At 46.4% G+C, this 24856-nt stretch overlaps 1 protein-coding gene across 1 annotated transcript in view; it reads right to left on the bottom strand.

The window, feature by feature from the left end:
• PID1 (phosphotyrosine interaction domain containing 1) overlaps positions 1-24368 on the bottom strand; it is a 233282-nt gene extending 208914 nt beyond the window's left edge. Inside the window, exon 1 of the mRNA XM_049614771.1 lies at positions 24076-24368. Coding sequence (XP_049470728.1) covers positions 24076-24105 — 30 coding nt within the window. The 5' untranslated portion in view covers positions 24106-24368. The remainder of the gene's footprint in view (positions 1-24075) is intronic.
• Between the last annotated feature and the right edge of the window lie 488 nt (positions 24369-24856).

The raw sequence follows: 24856 nt of genomic DNA, 5'->3' as shown, positions 1-24856 counted from the left end.
GGGGGGAGAAGAAGAAGAAGAAGAAGAAGAAGAAGAAGAAGAAGAAGAAGAAGAGGAAGAGGAAGAAGAGGAAGAAGAGGAAGAAGAGGAAGAGGAAGAAGTAGGAGGAGGAGGAGGAGGAGGAGAAGAAGAAGAAGAAGAAGAAGAAGAAGAGGAAGAGGAAGAAGAAGGAGGAGGAGGAGGAGGAGGAGGAGGAGGAGTTGGAGGAGGAGGAGGAGGGGGAGAAGAAGAAGAAGAAGAAGAAGAAGAAGAAGAAGAAGAAGAAGAAGAAGGAGGAGGAGGAGGGGGAGGAGTTGGAGGAGGAGGAGGAGGAGGAGGAGGAGAAGAAGAAGAAGAAGAAGAAGAAGAAGAAGAGGAGGAGGAGGAGGAGGAAGAAAAGGGCAGAGAATTGCTACAGTCCGTGTGTCTATGTGACAAACTGAATACAAAGCTCCACAGAGGAACAAAAATGCAAGGGTGATGATGTTTTAGAAAGTACAGTGTATCATGTAGGATGAGCTGTAGTTGCAAATGGAAGGGAAAAAAAAAAAGCAACAGCAAAGTGGTTGAGAGAAGCCAGACATTTATTTCTCTCTCACATAAATGATGTCTGGGGTAAGTAGCCGGCGGGGGGGAGGTGGCTCCCAGACATCGGGGTCCCAGCCGCCCAAGCTTCTGTGCCCCATCCTCAGCATCCTGTGCTGACGGTCTCCACCTTCCACCTTTACATTCCTATCCCCACCAGAACACAGTAAGGAGAGGCAGAGAAGCGGCACCCTCCCTTTAAGACTTCTGCTCCATCCCACTGGCTACCATTAACTTGTTACATGGCCATAAGTAGCTGCAAGGGAACCTGAAAACCATAACATACATACTTACACTTGGCATTTGCAATTGTGCGAAGATCCATCTTCCACAGCTCAAGAGACTTCAGGCCCTGCAATCCCTGTGTCTGTCAAACGAGTATTTACGAACTGCCGACTTTTGCCCTGAGTACGTGGTGAGCAATGCCCCTGCCCTCACGCTTCAGACAGTTCAGTGACCACCATCCCCAATCTGTTAGAAAAAATATCTGCAGGGACGCCTGGGGGGCTCAGTCTGTTAAGCGTCCGACTTTGGCTCAGGTCATGATCTCGCAGTTTGTGAGTTTGAGCCCTGTGTCGGGCTCTGTGCTGACAGCTCAGAGCCTAGAGTCTGCTTTGGATTCTGGGTCTCCCTCTCTCTCTCTCTGTCCCTCCCCTGCTCGTGCTCTGTCTCTTTCTCAAAAATAAACTAATTTTTTTTTTAATTTAGAAATTACATCTGCAAATATGTATATGTAATGTGTTTTTCTTTAGAGCTTTATTTTGAAATAACTTCAGATTTGCCAAAACATAGCAAGAATAGTTATACCCTTTACCCGATCTACCAACCATCAAACTGAACCACATTTTCGTTACAATATATTCTTGCTCTCGTTCATTTACTGTCCCCCTCCTTCCCTTCTCCTTTCCTCTTCCTCTCCACTCCTGTCTCTCTCTCTCTCTTTTCCCCCCTTCTCCCTCCCGCCTCTCTTCTTCTCACTCCCACACTCCCCTTCTCTCTCTTCCTTCACCCTCACTTCACCCTTCTTCTCCCTCTCACTCCCCCCATCTCTCCCTTCCCTTTCTCCTCCCTCCTTCCCTCACACACGTTTGAGACTAAGATATAGACTCCAGATGTCATTCCCCCTTCACACCTAAAATGCTGTTACATATCTCTCAAGAACAAGAATACTCTCTCTTGCATAATGGTAGTAAAAGTATGTCACCAACCATGTCAATGAAGCCCTTTATAGCAATTATTTTCCTGGTCCAAGATCCAATTCCAGATCATGCACTGCACCTGGCTGTCCTGCCTAGGAACAGTGTCTTGGCCTTTCTTTGTCTTCCTTGGCATCGATATTTTTTTAAGAGCACAAGCCGGTTCTTTTGTACGATACGTGCTCCCAAAACAGGAGCGCTATGCAAGTGGTACTTCCCGGTGCACCGTATCAGGAGGCACCTGATAAGGGTTCACCCTAATTCTGCGTGATGCTAACTCTGATTCTGTGTTGAAGGTGACGCCCGCCGGATTTCTTCACTGAAAAGTTACACTCTTCCCTTTTTCAACTGATAATTTGTGGAGACATACTTCGAGATTATGTGACTATCCTGTTCCAAATCAAACATCCGTCCACTGGTTTTAGTGTGCCCTGATGATTCTCGCCTGGCCCAATCATGATGATGGTTGCAAAATGGTGACTTTCTAATTTCATCATTCTTGCCTTATTTATTAGCTAACGTTGTGTAGTAACGAAGAGCTTCCCCCCCTCTCCAATCTATATGTTTGTATCAGTATAGCTTTGTAGACTCTTATGTTTTACTCAACAGGATATAATCCCCAACAGCTGTTATTTATTTTGAGGGTCAGTGTGTACCATATTTGACAATGGAAACCAAGCTAGCTTCAGTTTTCCTTTGAAATAATCCCTTTTTTTGAGAATGTCCTTGCTTTACAGAACAACAAATAATGTGTTTAGCAATCCTGGAGGCCTCCAGGCTTCTTGAAAATGCTCAACCAGGGATCATTTTATCATAAGGAACAGCAACCTAAAATTTTCTCCCATCGAAAACTCAACCATTACCAAGAAACATATGTGACTCTAAACAAAATAGATTCTACATTTTATATTTTAATTATTGTTTTTTTATGAATAGCTCTGACTGTTGACATCTCTTGCATTACTGAAAATAAATATAACAGGTAATATCCCTACAGTAAACAGGCAATAACAAGATAAACACACGATATACTTTGACTTAAATGTCAAGGAGATCCAGGATACATTCAAAAGAACTTAACATAGACATATAGAATTGTGTGCTTCCCATTAATAGCTGCCTCTAAAGGTAAATACAACTCTCTCTATCTCTCTCCCTCACTCCCTCTGAATATAAAAGTCAAACTCCAGGGGCGCCTGGATGGCGCAGTCGGTTAAGCGTCCGACTTCAGCCAGGTCACGATCTCGCGGTCCGTGAGTTCGAGCCCCGCGTCAGGCTCTGGGCTGATGGCTCGGAGCCTGGAGCCTGTTTCCGATTCTGTGTCTCCCTCTCTCTCTGCCCCTCCCCCATTCATGCTCTGTCTCTCTCTGTCCCAAAAATAAATAAAAAACGTTGAAAAAAAAAAAAAGTCAAACTCCACTCTTAGCATCCTCACTCATTTATAGTGCCACGTACACCATATTACCTCTCACTTTTCCTTCCAAAGAAATTAAGAGATAGCAAATAAATTATAAAATATCATTAGTTCACTGAAGCACTACAGAAATAAAGATATTCATGGGGCTTGCATTGTGTTCCTATCTTTTTTTTTGAAAGAGAGAGAGGGCTCAAGTGAGTGAGGGTCAGAGAGAGTAAGAAAATCCCAGGAGGTGGGGAGGAGAGAGAGAGAGAGAGAGAGAGAGAGAGAGAGACAGGGCTCACCTGAATCGGGGCTCAAGCTCACACGATGCAGGACCTTAGCTCACAAACCTGTTAGATCATGACCTGAGCCGAAGTCAGATGGCTAACGACTGAGTCACCGAGGCACCCTGTGTTCCTATCTTTATATCCCCAGTACTATGCAGGTGCAATGGACATACAAGGAGGAATAAAGACCCAGTTCCCAGCCGCTAGGGCTTAGAGGCTTCTAGAAGACAGAAGTCCATGAGTGATTCTACTAAAAAGAAAAACTTGAATGAGCTAAGCAGTAGGACTGCATCACAAGAACAAACTGTGGACACTTAGAAGAAAAGTATGATTCACTGCACTTGGAGATCAGGAAAGGCAGAAGGGCAGTTTCATCTATGGGAGGAGTATGATCCCCTCGGCAGAGCATGCAAGTGACGAAGGATATGTCAAACCAAGGAAACATTAGCAAAAGCATCAAACTTAAAAATACACAGAATGTGGGAAGTGGCCCAGGATGCATTAAAAGATGTAGACAGATGAAGACGGTGTATGACTTTGAACTCAAGCATCAAAGTCACTCCTTAGCATCTGATAAGGACACATCTTTACAAACACTGGCCACAGAAGGGAAGAAAGGAAATCTGCCTAATCACCAACATTTTAGTTCATTTGGCCTCGTTCCATACAAGCTTCTCACATCCAATGTGCAAAAGACTGCAGAAAGGGGGGAACAAAGAACAAGAAGTGTAAACTAAATAACGTTTTCCCAAATACGAAATTAGCCAAATAGCATCTGTCCAAACAAACATAAAAATTCTAAACTTCTAAACACTTAGATGCGATTTTCATTGTAATCACAAAGTCTCCGTTTCTCAGTAATCCTGGTAATTTTCAACACATGCCATTGCACAACATGCTTGTATTGAAAGATGGGCTGGAAAACCATCTGAGACCAGGTCAGACCAGCATCAACGGATTGTTCGCGTCAGAGGACTGTGTCAATTTCAACAGGACAGCGCCAGACCCGGGGGGGGGGGGCGGGGGGGGGGGGGGGCGGGGTGCTTGGGGGGGCGGGGGCCGGGGGAGTGGGGAGTGGGGGGAGCAGGAAGTGTTCTGTGGCAAATAAAGAAACTCACAAAATCTGGGAGACAGGTAGTGCCCACATCTGCCATTATTGCCAATTCAGCACCTGTGGTAGAGCGGGCGTGGTGCTGCCATTTTTCCCTTTGACCTTGATAACAGAACTCTGACTCAATTTGGCTCAAAGCCCCGCCCAATTAAAATACTCTGTTCTCCCAACTAATACATGGCCACGCATAGTCCTCATCCCTGAAACATGAGCATCTCCCGGGGTAGGACGCGAGGGGAAGCTTTCGAGCTCCTAGTAAAAGGGCACAGATTACAAAGGCTCTCCTCTTGTGCCCTCCATGGTCTTAGAATGCAAGTTTCCTCTGTGATAACAACAATCTACTTCATATTTAACTGACTGAAGCCTTCTTGAGCACGGGAACCACTTCTTTAGACCCACCTTATAATTTAGTTTGGCTCCTCACCCAAAAGCAAAAGCTCCATGACATTTGTTGAAAGTGAAGCTTTTAAGGGGCACCTGGGTGGCTCAGTCGGTTGGGCGTCCGACTCCGGCTCAGGTCGTGATGTCGTAGTCTGTGGGTTCAAGCCCCGCATCGGGCTCTGAACCTGGAGCCTGCTTTGGATTCTGTGTCTCCCTGTCTGACCCTCCCCTGCTTGCGCTCTCTCTCTCTCTCTCTCTCTTTCTCAAAAATAATGAACACTTAAAAAAAAAAAAGGAAAGGAGAGTTTTTAAGAAAGGGACATGGGGGAAGGAAGCAGCCTGCAAATCTACCAAAGTCAGTGTACTTTGACCTTCACCCCTGTAATCAGCATTAATCAAATCTATGGCCCCCACTTCTTTCAAGTGCCACAATTCCTTTTAAACCCAAAATGCTGCTGACCCACAAACTGTACTTTGATATTCAGTACTTAAAAATAGGCATAAAGTCCAAAAGTCACAATGAATCAATAATAATTTTAAATAAATATTTCTTTCAATAAAGCACACAAGGTTTGAAAAATATTTGATGTATTTGCAAGGTATACATTTTTGGTCCATAGGAAATGCACATAAGGTGCACAGATACCTTTAAAAAAAATTCCATGACCCTTTCAAGTTCCAAGATCCATACGTCAAAAAGTATTAATCCATAGTAAGAGCATTTTATTTGAATCGATTGCATAGTCGATAGACTACCCAGAACCCCAAGGATGTAAGTTGTAACAGAGCCATGACTTTGCCTTCTGCTTTGGCCAACTTTAATCCAGTTTTAAATTTCTGAAGCAGGCTTCTGCTCCTATTTATAATGTGAAGTTTAAAAAAACATGTTAACACTTATGAAATTGTTATGCTACATAAAAATTCCCCTGAGTCTAAGATGCCCATAGAAATGCAAGAGATGAAAAATAATTTGCTCTATCACGCATTTTCTTATTTACCAGCAGGCATTAATAGCTTCAAATCAAAGTTAAATTTCCTATTTAGAGGGGCCAGTGATTGAAATAAAAATGATAAACAGCATCAGCTTCTTAACATAAGGAAAGCAGGCATCTGCTAAGTTCCAAGAGAGACTTTTTAAAGTGCATTTTACAAGCAATCAACAGTTTGTCAATTTCTTCCAGTCCCTGGATCAAAATGAATCCATTTGTCCTCTTCATCTACAACCCAAGAAATGAGTTTTGTGAGCATCTAAGGCAAAGATTATGCTGTCTTAACCATAAGCCAAAACAAAAAGAAAAGTGAGAAGAAAAGAAAGAATTTTTTAAAAGGCCCCAAAAACCAATGGCTTTGAAGCAACTGTCAAATTTGGTTTTGTCCAATGTAGCTGTGACTTCCAGCCTCCAGCCGCTGAAAAGGAAAATGGGAGAAAGGAGAGGGGGCCGTTGCCCCTTGGGAAAGCTGTAAATAAAATGTCTGAGAGGTATAGCAGGTAGCAAAGAGAGTTCAGAGAAATTCAGGAGTGGAATGAACTTCACTCCCATTCATTGAGGAAAGGAGGAGAAAAGAAAGAACGGGAGAGGGTCCGGGGCCGGGGGGGCGGTGGAGAAAACACAGATATGGCCCCAAATCGCAAAGCAGGTCTACCTTACGTGTAGAGAGCCCTGCAAATTAAGTTTTATTTCCAAAAGACTGCCTCCAAGTTTTCACTGAATGCTCGCCCTGCTCCTAGGTACCCTGCCAGCACAGTCCCCTCCTGTTCAGAGCACACACACATACCTCACGGGCCAGCCTCTGTTCAACGAGAGCATTAAATTATGTTATGAAGAAAAACGCCAGTTCTCTGGGCCAAGGAGTTAAAGAGATCAGCACCGCGTTTGTACTACTTACCATTAACACAACAGAGAGAAAGAAACACCAATTGGTCGGTTTCTTAGACTCTGCACTCTTCATTCTCTAGACCACCTGACTTCCAGAAAAACCACTGAGCTGTATCGCTCAGTCTGTCAACATCCTAAAACAGATATTGGCTGTACTCTATATGTGAATATTTGAGTATAATTTCAATTTCCCCAAGAGGATTCCCACGGGAGAATACTAATTTGAATTTTCTTTCGTTACACAACACTCTCCCAAATTTGCACTTTCGCAAAGCCATTTTCTACAAAGCATCAAGCTCCTAGAGAAAAGACAAGGGGGTGGGGTGGAGAAGGGGGCGGGAGGATGCCCCAGCTGACTGATGCCAGATGAACCTTCCTGGATTCACAGAGCTTTGTTTTGAAGATTTCCACCTCGTATTAAATCAAAGTGGCAAAGCAGGTCTTGAAGACTAGTGAACTACATTCTCCACCCAGAAGGTCAAGGCTGCCAACACTGGACGTATTTAACTTTCTGGGCTAGAGAGCCCACACTGTCCTAGAGTGAACTTACAGAGCCATTCACATTTTTAACCAACAACTACAGATATTTCTCGAGAACTAAGACTCAGACAGCCTGGGACTGTGTCTTTTTGGCTATTTTGGCCCCAACGGCTGTACGCATCCCTGATACTGTTTCTACCCCAGACCCGGAGACAAGAGGGGATTCATTTTATAACGTGCACCAAAAGTACTTTATTTGTGTTGGATGTAGTAAAAGCATCATTACTTAAAATGATAGGCCACTTTTTCAGGACAGAGATTTGGCAGAAAGGTGAGAGCGGCATCCAAGTTACAAAAACCTGAAGATTTATAGCAGATGCCAACAGCAGGACTACACCGTGATAAACAACGAGGACAAAAATCATTCTCCGGCGATGGGGCCAGAGCATGAAAGCCGCAGGCCAGGGCTGTGGGATAATGAGGATTCTTTTTGTTCAGGAACGTAAGGCTGTGTGCACAAAAAATTCCAGGGGGGAAGATGTTCGCACCCTTTCTTCGTCTCCCAGTGGAGCACGCACACAGTGGACGAGGGAAGTGTTCCCATAAGGAAGGACATGTGCGCGGCCATGACCCTCAGGTCCGCATCCCGGAGACCCTTCCGGCCTGGCTGCCTCGCTTTTCTCTGCCCACGAGCTCTGTTCCACACAACGCGTGTTGTCACACAAAATTTGAAGGCTGAGCATCAGAGGGTTCAAGGAAAATTCTTCCTGTGTAGCAATCAGAGTTTGTGGTTGCAAGCAGGAGACAACAACTCCAGCTCTCGTGAGAAGAAAAAAACAAACTATCAGAGTGACATCAAATTGAAAGGAGGAAGGAAGGACCAAGCTCAGAAAGGATGGGGATCAAGAAGCTCCTGGGGCTGGGGCGCCTGGGTGGCTCAGTCGGTTAAGCGTCCGACTTCGGCTCAGGTCATGATCTCACGGTCCGTGAGTTCGAGCCCCGCGTCGGGCTCTGTGCTGACAGCCTGGAGCCTGGAGCCTGTTTCAGATTCTGTGTCTCCCTCTTTCTCTGACCCTCCCCTGTTCATGCTCTTTCTCTGTCTCAAAAAGTAAATAAATGTTAAAAAAAATTAAAAAAAAAAAAGAAGAAGAAGAAGCTCCTGGGGTCTATGCAGCAGGACTGCAGGTCTCAGTGCTCAAAATAATCAGTTCCGGTGACTTTCAGCCTTTTGCCACCCTGCTCAGGATCCCAACTTTAGGGAGAAAGTGTCTTATTAACTTAGATACTAGGGGGACACGTGGATGCCACAGCTAGAAGGTGACACACTGACAGTCCCCCGCCCACAGGACAGGGAGAAGAATTCCCGAAAACGTGATCAGGGTGCTGTTACCAGAAGATGGGAAATGAAGCTGGGCAGAAAAAACTCACAGATGTCCACTTCAACCGCTACATGAACCGTCTTAGCATCCCTACTAAACTGTTTATTTTTTCGACTTTTAGAGGCAACTTTGTCAAAACCTACAATTAATATTATCACCCAAGAGTCTGTTGCAAATGTTCCATACAGAGAACCCCACAGTGGGGCACCTGGGTGGCTCAGTCAGTTGAGCACCCAATTCTTGATTTTGGGCTCAGGTCATGATCCTAGAGCTGTAGGATTGAGCCGTGCCTTTCTCTCTCTCTCTCTCCCTCTGCCCTTCTCTCTAGCTTGCTCTTTCGCTCTGTCTCTTTCTCTCTAAAATAAGTAATTTTTTTTAAAAAAGAACCCCATGGTAATCTCTAGGGTCTTCAATTTAGGAAAACACTTGGGGCTCCAGATGAGCTGATGGACATTCTTTTATTAGATAATGAGGGCTAAGTAATTCATCATGTTTCTCTTCTTACTTAGGCTGCCAGGAAGCTCAGAGCTGAAAGTTTCAGGCTAGTTACAGTAGCTATCCTAGGTTTTCAGGTACAACTAAACCCTTCATTATTTGATTGTTATTTGTGGGGTTTTAGTTCAACCTTGTTTGAATGCATGAGTGGTAGTTCGAGCTTTTACTGAAAACTACTTCAAAAGCATTTAGATTTCTTTCTTTACGAACCAAAAACTAATCCTTTCAGAACTGCATAAGAATCTAATACATAATTGTATTTGCTGAGGTTTTAGATTGGCCAGGGGTTTTCTGTTCTGCAGCCAGCATCATCTCTTTCCTTTCTTGCTAGTGCAGAGTTAACTTCAGGCAGCAGAAACTATTTCAGATGAATTTCTGGTTTTAAAAGTGGCTGTGGCAAAAAATATTAAATTTGATCAGCTAGAAGGCTGGATAGATAAATAATAACCCTACTCTTGAGTCTGACTATAATGTAGGATAATTTTCAGAATAGTTATCAAGGAACAACAGGGAACTGTCTCAAACCTAACCAGACAGAGGAATGAGTAACTAGACAGAGAAACTGGGACATACACAGCATTTATGCCATCACGAACCAAGGAGATTGGTTGAGCGTGAGAGGTCTAATCCATCAGTTTATAGGTAAAGCCACTTTCTGGTTAATTCCATGTACTTTTGATGCTAAAAATCATCAGAATCTCCTAATTCTGCAGGAATGGGCAGAGCTAAGGGGAACAGCAGAATATCTGGGAAGGTAAGGAAAATCAGAATATTTGATCTTCCTAAGAGGATCAGAAAACATCTACAGTGTGACTTTGAGTGGTTTGGGGGTGTTTGGGTTTTTTGTTTTTTGGGTTTGGGGTTTTTTTGTGTGTCTTTTCCTTCTTTTGGTGGCAACAGGAATTCTTAAATATCAAGGTGCTATCACCATGAAAGATGTCTTTCACGTTGGGTTTCCTGAAATAGCATCTGAACGGTTCTTCAGAGGCCAATAACCTGTGAGGAAAATGTTAAAAGCCATTAAGTTAAAAACCATTCTCCTTCCTCTAAATTCCCCCCTTTTTGGAAGCAATCTGTTCCAATGTTTGGCAGTAAAAATGCTCAAAATGAGCCAATACCATACCAATGAGAAGTTTCCACTTGCCTGACATGGGAAACGCAGGAAACGGTGACCTGGGTTTGGTGAAGAGGCAGAGACGCCTCCCACTTCTGCCTGGACGTCCTCCCCCCTCCCTTTCATGTTCAAGATCAGCAGATGCCATGGGCAAGGACACTTCCGGTTCCCATGCTTCTCTGTGCCCTGGAGAGAAGGAGCAACGGTGCGTCCCCCCTCCCATTGAGAAGACGCTGGCACCCCGCTCCGGGAAAAGAGGGGAGAAGAACTGACACCTGAAGGTGGGCCCCCTGAGTTGTGCTGGCAGAACAACGGAGGATGCTAAGCAAATAACTGCAGTCACAAAACTTTCTAGCACATTGGCCTTTAAAAGTCAGAAGACCGAGAATCTTCTCCTGGTTCCAAGGACTCTATGAGCTTTGGATTTAGATTTCCCACCAGCCAAACGAAGGAGCAGGGTCCCCAGCCCCAGTGCCCACAGGCCCACCGGCTTACGTGACTTAGTGATGTCTGCTCTTTAAGGCCTGGGACAAGCGAGAAGCCACCTCCCATCCATGTGGAGCAGCGCTGGCCGCTGGTCACCGTATCGGAACCCACTGTGGTTTGAACCTCCCACTTTCCAAGAGCATCAGAAAGTCCAGATTTCCTTATAAATTCCTCTAATTTTTCAATCCTGGAAACTAATTTGTAAAGTGTTTATATACACGGAAGGTGCCAAAGGAAACATTTTGGGACGCGACAGCCAAGCCTCAGGCCCCCCGTTTGTCAACTTAAAGGAGATCAAGTTCTCTACGGAAGTGCTCTGGGCTGCGGGATGTTCCTTCACGAAGGGCTGGCTTCCCTTCCCCCCTCACGTGGAAATTCACGGGCCACTGGCACCTGAAAGGTTAAAAGTCATCCTGCAGCAAACCAGACTCAGTTTCTGTCACCCACTGCTTCCCCCAACTGAACCCTTTGTGACAAGACTCACTAAATAAACTCATGCTCCATGGAACACACTTTGAGAAACACCAAAACTCTATTATCCATCTAGCCCTAAAATGCTCTGCGGCTATGGAAACCAAAGGAGGGGAAGAAATTCGTATTTACTGACTCCCATTAACGTGCCAGTTACCATGCTAAGCTTGCGTATTCCATACCTCAACGAAGAGTCAAGAGCTAAATGTCATCACTCCCATTTTGAAGTTGAGGATACAGATCAGAGGCCCTGGAAGTAACCTCTAATAAGTGAGGCAGCCAAGATTTTTTTTTAATTTTTTTTTTTTTTTACATTTATTTATTTTTGAGACAGAGAGAGACAGAGCATGAACGGGGGAGGGTCAGAGAGAGGGAGACACAGAATCTGAAACAGGCTCCAGGCTCTGAGCTGTCAGCACAGAGCCCGACGCGGGGCTCGAACTCACGGATGGCAAGATCATGACCTGAGCCGAAGTCGGACGCTTAACCGACTGAGCCACCCAGGTGCCCCAAGGCAGCCAAGATTTATTTCCACGCGTGCCTGATTAAAAACCCCACGGTCTTGGGGTGCCTGAGTGGCCCAGTCAGTCAAGCGTCTGACTCTTGATTTTAGCCCAGGTCACGATCTCGTGGTTTGTGGGATCGAGCCCCGTGTCAGGCTCTGCATTGACAGTGTGGAGCATGCTCGGGATCTCTCTCTCCTTCTCTCTCTGCCCCTCCCTCGCTCTCACACGAGCACTACCTCTCTTTCTCTCTCTCAAACAAATAAAATGAAAAAATAAATAAATAAAAGGTATCGAGGCAAGTGCCTTAAGTTTTCCTCCTTGAAAAGGAAAAAAAATGTTTGTAAACTAGATTAAGATTATTTCTGTGAATGCTTCTCAATAGCATTCTAAAGTTCAGTGGCCATGGGTGAAGTTGCTATGTGCTGTGTAAATTTCTGAGTTGCTATACTCATGAGAAAAAGAATTATTCCATAAGAAATCTCGACCCTACATCTGCTAGGCACATCACATCTGTAAACTGGAAACAAGACCCACCCATGGTTTTGCGTGATGTATTCTATTTTCTATCGCAAGAGGAGGAATATCAAGAAAGAAGGTGGCCCATCCAGTCATGGAGCCACAACCCACAAAATGTACCCATTCAACAGCACAATCCCGAGTCTACTGGCCACTAGGGTCGGAGCCAGGTGTTGGCACATAGGGCAAAAAAGGCCTCTGAGGACTGAGCCCCTCTGGGCAGGCTGGAAAGAAGCAAGAACCACCACCAAGAGCAACAACAAGAAAGGAGCCATCCTGAATGACGGATGGAACACCAAGGCACCAACCTGAACCATCTACCCTTTGGGTGGGATTTCTTCTCTTGTTCAACTATTAGTTACAACTTAGGATCCTTAGGCAAACAGAGATGGATGAAACATGCCATCTCAAGGACTAAATAAAGGAACGTATTTAAAGGAGCAAATGGAACTCTAAGAAAAATACAGTTTGTTATTTACATGCCAGTGAAAAGGATGTGAAGGCTACAGAGAACTGACAGAAGTGAGGGCAGAAACCGTGTATTGTTAGTTTCCCCAACACCTAGCACGTGCCTGCCATACAATGACTACTTCATATACCCTTGTTTGAACACCTTTCTTTTTTTTTAATTTTTTTAATGTTTATGTATTTTTGAGAGAGAGACAGAGGGTGAGTGGGGAAGGGGCAGAGAGAGGGGCAGAGAAAGTCTGAAGCAGGCTCCAGGCTCCAAGCTGTCAGCACAGAGCCCAACACGGGGCTCGAACTCACAAACTGTGAGATCATGACCTGAGCCGAAGTCGGAAGCTTAACCAACTGAGCCACCCAGGTGCCCCAGACACCTTCCTATAGGGATAGTCAACATGTAATACACTGCGTAATTTCCAAAGCCTTGACCTATGTAGAAGCCCATGAAACCATCACCATAATCAAGATGTTGAACACATCCATCACTCCCAACCCCTTGTTCAAGCCTTTTCAAAATCTGTCCCCTCATCCGATTCTCAGATCCGCTAATGTGCTTTCCATCACTTTCCATCCCCACCAGGACTAAGCACTCCAGTTCATCCACATCCTCACCAACACAAGGTATGCTTGAAGTCTACTTTTATTTGTTTTTTAATTTTTTTTAATGTTTATTTATTTTTGAGACAGAGAGAGACAGAGCATGAACAGGGGAGGGGCAGAGAGAGAGGGAGACACAGAATCGGAAGCAGGCTCCAGGCTCTGAGCCATCAGCCCAGAGCCCGACATGGGGCTTAAACTCCCGGACCATGAGATCGTGACCTGAGCCGAAGTCGGACACTTAACCTACTGAGCCACCCAGGCGCCCCTCTTTACTTTTAGCTATGCTATAGGTATGTAGTGATATCTCACAGTGGTTTTAATTTGCATTTTCTTGATGATTAATGATGTTCAACAGCTTCCTGTGCTTATTTCCTGTCCATATAACTTCTTTGTTCACATCGTTTGCTTTTTTTTTTTTTTTAATTGGGGTGTTTATCATCTTATCCACTATCTTGATATCCCGGACACAAGTCCTTTCCCACAGATTTGCAAGTATCTTCTCCCACTCTGTGTCTCATCTAGTCATTCTCTTGTCTTTATTGCTTAAAGAGCAAAAGGTTTTATTTTGATGAAGTCCAATGTAATCACGTTTTCCTTTTATGGATCACTTTTTTGCTATTGTTCTAAGAAATCTTTGCCCAGTCCAAAGAAACTTCGGTCTGTGATGGACCATTCATTACCTTGATTTTAGGAATGTTTATACTGATGCATAAAAAGTTACAAAGATCTACTGCCTTTGTCTGCAAGCTTCCCAGTTTTAAGGCTTTGCATTTAGGCCTGTGATGAATTGTGAGTTTCTATACACCAGATGTATGATGTCAGGATCAAAGTTGGGGGGTTGTACGCAGATATCCAATTGCCCTAGCATCATTTGTTGAAAAGACTATCCTTTCTCCAGCAAACTTTGCACCTTTACCAGGATAGCACACACTTCTGATCCAAAAGCAGAATTCTCAAAAAAGGCCTTCGTTAACAGCCGCTAAAACATAAAATTTGCACACATCCAATGCCTCCGGTCCGGTCTAAAGAAATAGAACCACACGTATGTAAGGATGTGCCCAGAGAGTTAAAACAGTACTGCCTGCACGAGAACAAGGAAAGAAGATGGACACGCCCCCGGACAAGCCCTGACAGAGAGAGGACGGAACCACGTGTGGTCCCAACTGCACCACAAATTCTATGCAGATACTTAAAAAGAATGAGTTGGACCTACATGTACAGTAACCCCCCCACAACATCCATAGGGAATATGTTCCAAGACCCCCAGTGAATGTCGGAAACTGCAGAGAGTACCAAACCCCCTATATGCTATGTTTTTTCCCACGCATACATACCTAGGACAAATTTTAACTTGTAAGTTAAGCACAGTAAGAGATGAACAACAATCACCGATAGTAAAATAGAACAATTATCGCAATATACTGTCACTGAAGTTAAGGGAATGTGGTCTCTCTCTGTCTCTAAAAATACCTTATTATCCTGTACTCATCCTTCTTCTTGTAATAAGGCAAATGATGTCAGCATCGTCAGGTAACCTTGGGCAACTACTGACCTTCTAATGATCTGTCAGAAGAAGGATCGTGTGTTTCTGGACTGTAGTTGCCAGCCTGCAAGTAATTGAAACCATGGAAAGCAGAACCATGGATGGTTTGTAAAGCAAACAACATTCATGGTTTTATATTTATATATATATATATATATATATGTGTGTGTGTGTGTGTGTGTGTGTGTGTGTGTATATATATGTGTATATATATATATGTATATATGTATATACACAAATATATATCATTATTATTTTTATTCTATAAACAAATATATATATTATTGAAATACATAAAAAGACCTAAATATGCATGTATTTCAATAATATATATAAAACCACAAATATATTTCAATAATATACATATATAAGACCACAAATATATATATATATATATATATATATAATTGAAATACATGAGAAAGACCTAAATCTGCACCTATTCATTTGTATATTTTTGCAAAAACCTGGACAAAGTTGTGGAAAAATCATTACCAGACAGGTTATATGAGTTTCCTTCATGGATAGACTTAGGAACAGAGAAACGGACAAGCTTATTAACTTAACACACTTCCAAGCTGTCTGATTTGTTACCCTGTTACCCTAAGCAGATATTGTTTTGTAATTTTTTAGTCAAACCTAATATAAAACAGTAGCCATGACGTATAGCAGGTATGTGACTCCATTTCACATCTGCACCACCATCTGGAAAAAAATTCTCATTGCTTCCCCCCCCCCCCCCCCGCCCACCCCCGTGGTTGGTTCAAGCAGGGAGAAATATATCGGTGCACAGAGGATACTCAAAAGAAAATTCGAAAGTAGGTGTTACGGGCTGAATTGTGCCTCTCCAAAGATTCATATGCTGCAATCCTAAGCCCCCACGCCTCAGAATGTGACCTTAGAAACAGGCATTGCAGATGTAATTGGTTAAGACGAGCTGGACCAGAGGAGGGCGGGCCCCTGATCTAACGTGGCTGGTGCCCTTCTGCAAAGCAGAAATTTAGGTACAGGGACACACACAGGGAGAACGCCAGGTGCAACCTGGGGATCCTGCCAGCAAGCCAAGGGACATCTAAGATTTCCAGAAAACCACCAGAAGCTAGGAGGGAGGCATGAAACAGATTCTCCACCTCGGAAAAAGCCAAACCTGCCGACCCCTTGATTTTAGACCCCCAGCCTCCAGATGGGTGAGACAACAACAAATTCCTGTTGCTTAGGACGCCCAGCTTGTGGCAGCGCTAGGAAACTAAGGCACTAGGCTACCAAGAATTTCAGGCCCAACGCAGAAGAGCCACCTGTCGGCACCGTGGCCCCCCGGCCCGCAGCTCGGTTCCCAGGGAATATCTACAGAAGACTCAGAGTGTGTACGGCTGTCTCCGCTATCCCACATCATGGGTGGCTTGTACACAGGGGTGTCACACACACCTGGGAAGTGCCAGCCGGTTCCTGATGGAAAGGCACCCGAGCCCGAGGAAGCTGTGTGTTTATCCTCAGACCCACAATTAACAAAGAAGCTGTGAGGCAGGGACGGGGTCTCCAAGGGACCAGGACAAGGGATCAAGACCAGTGGGACTATTCTCAGGATGACAACGAAGGAGGCTCTTTCTCAGCGGCAGCTCTCCTCTCCCCTCCCTTCCCCATGTGCAGTATTCACTCCTTCCTGAGGAACAGAATGAAAGGGAAAACAGCATTTTACAACTGGAGAGGCTCTAACCTAGGCTCCTTGCCCTCGGCGGGCTTGCAAGTGTCTCTGCTGCCATAGCTGCTGCATCGAAAAGAAGAGCCAGGAGTGCCTGGGCGGCTCAGTCGGTCAAGTGTCTTATTTTTAGTTTCGTCTCAGGTCATGATCTCACAGTTTGTGAGTTCGAGCCCTGCATCGGGCTCTGTGCTGGTGGCATAGAGTCTGTTTGCGGTTCTCTCCCTGCCTCTCTCTCTGTCCCTCCCTTGCTCTCTCTCTCTCTCTCTCTCCCCTCTCTCAATATAAATAAACTTAAGAAAAAAAAAACTTTTTCTTTAATAAAATAAAATAAAGAGGAGCTAGCCCAGGAAAGCAAGCATGATGACTCCTCATGACGCTCAACTTTTTGTCTTAAAAGTGAGCTCCGCAATCGAAACAGGTTTTTTTTTTTTTTTAATAATGTTTACAATTACCAAGTGAAAAGCGAAAACAAACCACGATGTCTAACCGGATGCAAACAATCAACCAGACAATAATCTGAGGCTGCCACGGATGGACTCTAAAGTCAACCCACACTTGCCCCTGTTGGAGACCCTGCAGACACTCTGACGATCTGGATTGTTTTGAGCATAAAACCCCAGCCTTCCCTTGGTCTCCGCCTGCCTGGAAAAGTACCGCTGAGATCCACCTAAAAGCAACTACTTTTCACATCCCATAATTGTCATAACCAACGTTAACTACCTCTTGAAGCACATTTATTGTATTTTCCAGACGTGCTCCCTTTAGCAACACAGCCCCCGTTTGCCACCTTTCCTAGGATGTTGACCAGAAGCAGACGAGGGAGGAAGAAGCAGTAATTTCATTGTTTTATAACGTCTGTTTTCATTTTCTTTGAATCCACCGCAAATAAAGTCACACACTCGGTATAAAAAGAGCATGCTATATAGACACATTCATTTCGTCCCAGTTTATGAGAGTCGGGCATCCCTAGACTTTCAGAAATACAGAGAACGTGGTCAAGAGCAACATGGTGTTATCACTGTATTAGTTTATGATGGCTGCTATAACAAATTACTATAGATTGGGGGGCTTAAGACAACAGAAACGTATTCTCTCACGCTTCCGGAGGCTGGAAGTCCCAAATCAAGATGGCGGCAGGGTCACGGTTCCTGCAAAGGTTCTAAGAACACAGTCTTGATTCTTCTAGCTTTTGATGGCTGCCAGAATCCTTAGCAATCCTTGGCTTGTGACAGCAGAACTCCATTCTCCACCCGTCTTCACACAGCTTTCTCTCCTATGCCTCCTCTGTGCCTTCAAATCTCTCCTTGTAAGGACACCAGTCACTGGATATAGGGCTCACCCTGATAAAAAGACTCAACTGGTGTATAAGCTTCAACAAACAGAGGGAGGTGGTGTTTTTCTCGCTATTGGAATCTCCCTTATCAAAATAAGACTTCAGCGGCAACAGCTGAGGGGAGAAGGAGGAGGTCTAGGCCATCAGACATGGGGAAGATGACCTCAACAAAGTGAGGGACCCAAGTGACACGAGCACTAGGTGAGCCAGCTTCACGAGACTCTGGAAGCACCGAAATAGGCCCAAGGTCGCGAAACAAGTCTGTGCCTTATTCCTGAGACCGTCCCTTTCCAGTTCTTGGCCTGAGGGTTTGGACTCAGTGAATACTCTGATGCTGTGTCACTGGTTGGCAGCTACACTGGGATCAAAACTCTTTTTTAACATAAAATGATAGCAACTAATTCCACTGGACTCCAAGGAGGTCTTTGGACAAAGACCTCATCTATTTCTTCCTTCTCTACTTCAACAAAGGCTGCGTTCAGATCTGTGCCCAAGGGGGCCGAGCGAAGCACACTGTGGTGTTACTGAGTGTTGCTGGACTAGTTTTATTTGCTGACCACTAACGACTCCCTGAATTGCCGCTATTTGCTATTTTGGAAAGCCCTGTGGAAGGCAGCCTGATCCCCAGTCGCCTTGGGGCCGTCCGGGATGGACTCTTCCAGGATCCAGTCTACAGGACTAATTCACATAGTAGGATGGAGTCAGTGTAAAGGGAGTGGGGAGGAGAGAGCCAATCTGGAACATCAAACAAAATGCGCAAGTTGCCTAACAGCCCCAGATAACCCAGTACAGTCAACAAGAAACAGCCCAATTAGGCAATGGGTAACCAGGGGGCAGAGAGTTTTTTCCAAGGCTGACATTTTGCAAGTCACTTGGGGGACAGTTTGTTGACAAACCCAGAGAAAGACCCAATGATGTAAAGCTAACATTCTGCTCCTGAAAGACCTCAGATTAACAACTCCAATGTTTCCTTAAAAACAATGACGCCCAACGCTTTGTACTCAACTCATCTAAAAGGGGTGAAAAGAATCGCAAAATCTAAAACCAATTTGGTGAGAAACCCGTGCCTCGCTAAGAGCAGCTATCCCTTATTTCCAAGAAAATGCTCCCGAACTCCCCAACCTCCTTCCTCCCTTCCTCCCATTTTTGGTCTAAACGTGGAAGGACTTCAGACAAGATCAGGCTGGGTGACCAGCTCTCAAGGTCTCTAGTGTGGATAAATGCCATGTGTTCCAGTTGAAGAGACTTCTAAATGGCACCTGGGAATCTCGGCTCAAGTACGACATAACAGCTTACTTCCCCCAAGATGAGGGCCACCAAATGAGGGGAGCCCTGGTCAGCCCAGGCAACCACAAGAGATACGAAAGCAGCCTCTCTGAGCCACTCACCCCGCCACTGTTGCCATTCCATTTATTAATAGACAACAGCACCAGCACATCTAAAGCAAACTGCTGGGTGACGCAGTCGGTTAAGCGTCCGACTTCAGCTCGGGTCCTGATCTCGCAGTTCGTGGGTTCGAGCCCCGCTTTGGGCTCTGTGCTGACAGCTCAGAGCCTGGAGCCTGCTTCGGGATTCTGTGTCCCCCTCTCTGGCCCTCCCCAGCTCGTGCTCTTTCTCTCTCTCTCAAAAATAAATACGCATTCACAAAAATAAAATAAAGCATCCTACTTTGTCTTAACCACCCAGAAAAGTGGTTAAGAAGCAAGCTCTGAAGCCAAACCACCTGGTTGGAATTCCAGCTCAGCTCGTTTCTAGCCACCCTTCCCTGACCAAATCGTTTAACCTCTTTGGATTTCGGTTTTTTAACTATAAAATGGGGATAAAAGTGGCTATGGAAGGTAAATGAAGTAGATGATTCAAATAAAACCTCCAGCCCCGTGCCACACGCACAACACGTGCTCCCTAAAAACGAGCCATTGCCCGTTCCTTCCTTGCTCTGTGTATCTTTCGTCAATGTGGTCTGCCCGGAAAAGTGTCATATTTGCCAAAGTTTGCTCTCCGCCTGGCGGGCCTGGCCTAACGCTCTCCAGCTGACGTTCTAGACAGTTCTTCCATCACTGAGAAGTGATGAAAAGAGAGAAGTAGAGAAATAAGTCTAGAACAATCTACAGTCCAAGTGAGGGTGAAATCTATCAGATAAGGCAAGGCAGAGAAAGGGCAACATAATCTTACCTCCTAAAATCTGCCAAGGTTTACCTCCAATAAAACTTAAGCTCTATTTACATGAACCTCTCTGCCAGCCCAAAGTTTAACTGGCAACGAAAGAGGGCAGGATCTGGTTTTCTTTCGATCCTTCCTCATTTCACCCTGCTTTAAAGGCGCTAATGCTCAGCCATTGGACAAAATGAGAGTAAAAAGGAAAGTAGTGAGAGGAAGAAAATGATCCAGGCTGAGAAGCCAAGAGTGAGCTTTACGGATAGGAGTTCCGTATTTCCTGGGTCTGCCATGGAGAAATTTCAGTCTCAGGGAAGACAGGCAAATGAGGAAATTGGAACCCTAATGGATCGCCTCACGAGAAGACAGTCGCACAGACTCCACACTTAGAATTTGCCGGAACTTGCTTCTCAAACATTCCTACTATCACATTCCACTCTGTCCTTGTAATAAGTCCACGACAGGCAAGGATCTGTTGGCCTCCTTTGTTTTGAGCTCCGTCTCCAGTCGTCTTTCTCCTGCTCTCCTCCTCTCCTGGCCTGCAGAGAAATGTATCTGGTAGCTCACTGGAGACATATGCTCTGGGAAAACACACCTGCCTGTGGCTAAACGTGTCTGTACTCCTGCCTGCGTGAGTCTGTCATTTCTAAGGGATCTGGCCCACCCAACAATTGAGGCAACTCAGAAGCCCATGCAAGTTGTAAAATATCAAGGCTGGAAGTAATCTCATCTCTTTTAAAAAACCAATACCCTAGCCCTAAAAGTCCCCTTTGCTTTTCTGAGAGGAGCCTGTCTCAGATCTGCTCCTTTAAAAACGTAGAACTCTCCCGAGTCCCTCCAAGAAAGAGGCCGCTGTGCAGTGGAGAAGGTGAAAAGGGAAGAATTAATATTTATTCATCTTTAAAAGTTGGGGTGGCAATTGAAATCTTCACATTCCTTTTGATCCTATTCTATTTTTAATGGCAGAAACTCCCAGCCAGGGCTCCAGTGGGATGCAACAGAAGTTTTAACATTCAGGGGAGCACATGAACTTGCCGCGGTGTGTGTGACTGAATGAGAAATTATCCAGCTCAGCTCAGCCCTGCTCGGGGCAACAGGTCCCTGCGCCCCGTTACTGGATTTGGGTCAGTCAGCTACACCCCAAAGCAGAAAATATCGGCATCATTTTGTTTGGCAGAGAAGTGAGTACCGATAGTGATAAGCAAGCCTGGTCAGAGATGTCAGTTCTGACCAAGAAGGCTGGCTGCCAGACCCACGTTAGCTAGAAGGTCACGGTCAGGCCAAAGCAAGGTTCTGCCACACCGCCAGGGCCACAGACTCTTGGAGTGGGCATCACCTAGTAGGAACGCATAAAATCAATTTAGAAACAAATGCCATTCTTCCCTCCCCTCGCCTCTTTTGTTTCTAGGTGCTTGTACAATAAATTGGCTCCCTCGTCCTTAGTCCTATTCGGGAGCTCTGGGAATGCTTCCTTTAAGGATTTTCTTCACCCCAGCTCATCTAGATTGCATTCTTGCATTAAAAATTAATGAGGAAAAAAAAATTAATGAGGTCGTATGAGAAGGTTAGGGTTTGTGTGAGAAGGGTGGTGCTTGGACTTCATTCAGGAGTGGGAGCCCCATCCAGCACAACATCCATCACCGTCTCCACGGCCATAGAATCAGGGCGAGATAAAGCATCCCGTTCGCTGAGGAATCAGCAACCAACCTTCCTATACGGTGGTGCCTCGAGGGCAGCAAGGGGAAGAAAAAAATCCCAGACAGCAAACAGGGACCGTGACCAACATAACCACCAGGAATGTAAATAAAATATTATTACGCACAGCTCACTCACCACCTCACCCTCAACAACTCCCTCCCCCAGAAGCAAAAAGTAAAAACATACAAATTGTGTGTTTTTAAAAAGAGCCGAGCTGCTATTTGGAAAGAAGCCACAAATAGGAAGATTTTTCTCCAGTTGGCTCGCTACTGTAATCACAAGGCTTGAGCTGCACCTTCACAAGCGAACCAGGCTTGTTTACTAATTTAAACTTGGGGAGCATGAAGCTGAGCCTCACTCACGCCGGGAAGTACCTTCCAACAGTGATTTGATCTTAGTCAGGCCTAAGCCATGTTTACCTGGGCTTTCAAAAGCCCAAACCTCGGGCTCTTTCCACAGCACACTTTAAAATGAAATAAACGCACCGCAAGAGCCAACTGTAACAATACAGGCTCGTGCCAAACACACAGGTGTAAATTTCACACAAGAGCCGGGGAGGGCGTTTCTAGTAAAGGAACGATCGCCATGCGGAATGCAAGCCAGACAGAGCTCTTGCCTGCCCAGGGTCACGTGCTCCGGAGCACAAGGGAGACCTTAAACGAAACAGGACGCCAGAAAGAACTCCAAGAGACGAAATCCACAAACTTCGCAGAGGTACAGAACACCAGGCCAGAAAAGCTGCCTCAAGTAAGTCTGGCCTTATCTCTCTAAGGACTTCTAAAGAGCCACCCTCATCACCTGGACGGGGAGCCTGCCATCCTCCTCGGTCACCCCTTCCTTCAGAAGAGAAGCCATGCCCTGAACTGACAGGGACTTCAAATGGCACAACTGGTAACTGGTGTCACAGCCGAAATACATTTACGTTACCTTTGGTCAATCACTCAGACTCCATGTTGATATTCTCTTAATAAGACAAGGAGGTTAGAGGCCGGTCACCTACGACCTTGTGGCCAAGACTAAAGGTCTCTTCTCTTGTTTCGTCTGTTTGAGACCCTGGGGAACTGGCCTGGTGTCACAGGTTCTGTTCATGTGAACCCACTCCCCACAAATCCAAAGACCCGGGGAGGCTTGGAAACAGGCTGTGGGGCATCTGCTTCTGCTAAATGCAATGCCCTCTGCAGGTTAATCCTCAGTATGAAAACTCATGGCAAAGGTTAGCCTCCCCCAGCACCTAAGGGACAGTCTGCATTTTGTATTTGGAGCTTTACATTTTCATTGAGAAACCTCCCAAGCCAGCCAGGGTTCCTGGCCTCAACTATACTAAGTGTTCCGACTAGCTCAGCCTCCAAGGGCGCTGTATTTTACCACTTAAACACTCCTTCAAAGTTTACTATGAAACAATGTGGCTCTCAGCCTGCCAAAAGTTTAAGTGCAGGTTTCCGTGGATTTTATCTGGCAGAGTAACCGCCCTCTCTCTTGGCAATATTTGCGAGCAAAAGGCAGTCATCAAACCTTGCAGTCTGGGCAATTCCAGGGTCCCAAGTGTCACCGGATGAGCGCCTTTCTGTAAACATCCCTCCTTCTCATTTTGACCCCCTTTCTGTCACCCTGGCTTCAGAATCCAAATTAAAGGCAGTCTGTCATCTCAGTGGACAGCACTGAAAAACTTTTGATGGAATGACCCAGGGCATAACTATTCCTAGCTGAACTTAACTTTCGATTTTCAAATATCTGGGGGAGCTGAAGTTCGGGGGAGATGAAAGGAGAGCACCAACAAACAGGAAAATAAAATAAAATATAAAATAAACGGAAATATAAAATAAAATAAAATAAAATAAAATAAAATAAAATAGCATACCATGGCCAAGTCAAAGCAAGTTTGATATTTCCAAATTACACTGGCAAATGGATGTTTCCACAAATCATTTGTTCTGTCTTTCCCGGAGAGAAAAAAAGAAGGGAAAAAAAAAATCTGGATGCCAAAACCCTAACCCCAGATCAGTAAATCGTGCCCGCGGAATGCAATCTAAAATTGCTGGTCAGAAAGTGCAAGCTTCCACATATCAACACGCACACAAACACCCGAAGCCAAAAGTTGTAACGCCCGAAGCGATGCGTTGGTCAACGTCCCCCCCTCTGGCCCCCGCCGGGTGCCCGGCGGCGCCGGGCTAAGCTGACAGCATCCTGCTCTTCCACGACCGCTCCGGGCAAATCCCCGCCAAGGGGGCGCAGGCGCCCCCCCTCGGGCTCCTCGGGCCCGGGGCACCTCCTCCTCCAGGCTGGCCCCCGGCCGGCCGGCCGGCCGAGCGGGCGCCCCTTACCTGCAGGCGCTCGGTGGCCGGCTGCCACATCTTCCAGCCCGGGGTTTGGCCGAGGAGACGCTGGCGAGACTCTCGATCGCGCCGGGGGCAGGGGGTGGGGGGCGGGGGGCGGGGGGCCAGGGGCCGCGGCCCCGCTTTACATCTGGGGTCGGCGTCCGCGGGGGCGTTCGTCCCGGAGCCGGCCGCCGCCGCGGGGTGGGCGCAGGGGGGCCGCGAGCAGAGGAGGCGGCGCCGCGCTCCGCTGCCGGCAACTTGTGGGCACGGCGGCGCGCCGGCTGTCCTGGCGCAGCTGCGAGGGGACTGCGCAGCTCCGCCCGGGCCCGCGAGCGCACGGCGGCGGCGGCGGCGGCGGCAGCGGCGACCGCTCCCTCCTCCTCCCCCGCCGCCGCCGCCGCCGCCGCCGTCGCCGCCGCCGCCCGGACCTGCGCGCTCTGAGCATGCCCGGGGCCGGCGCCCTCCCGAGAGCCAGCACCCCCGGGGCCGCCAGTTCCCGCAGCCGGAGCGGGGAGGCCAGAGCCGGCCGCCCTGCCCCCCCCCCCCCCGGGGCCCCCGGGGTTGGGGGGGGTGGGGACGGGGTCTGGGAGAGGGGGACAGACTGGCTGGAGAGGGCAGGGCCCGAAAGGCTCGGGTTCGGCAGGGATCGTTGAAGCGCCTGGGACTCGCCCAGGCGCTTGAGGCACGACAGACTTTCCATTCATTCTTACCAGTGGAGTTAACTGAGCAGCTATTATGTTCCAGGCTGATGCTGGGCTCTGGGCGGGGGGGGGGGGGGGGGGGGGGG

The sequence above is a fragment of the Panthera uncia genome (assembly GCF_023721935.1).
Source record: "Panthera uncia isolate 11264 chromosome C1 unlocalized genomic scaffold, Puncia_PCG_1.0 HiC_scaffold_3, whole genome shotgun sequence".
Lineage (NCBI taxonomy): Eukaryota > Metazoa > Chordata > Mammalia > Carnivora > Felidae > Panthera > Panthera uncia.
The sequence above is the reverse complement of the archived record's forward strand: the minus strand, read 5'-3'. Positions and strand labels throughout refer to the sequence as shown.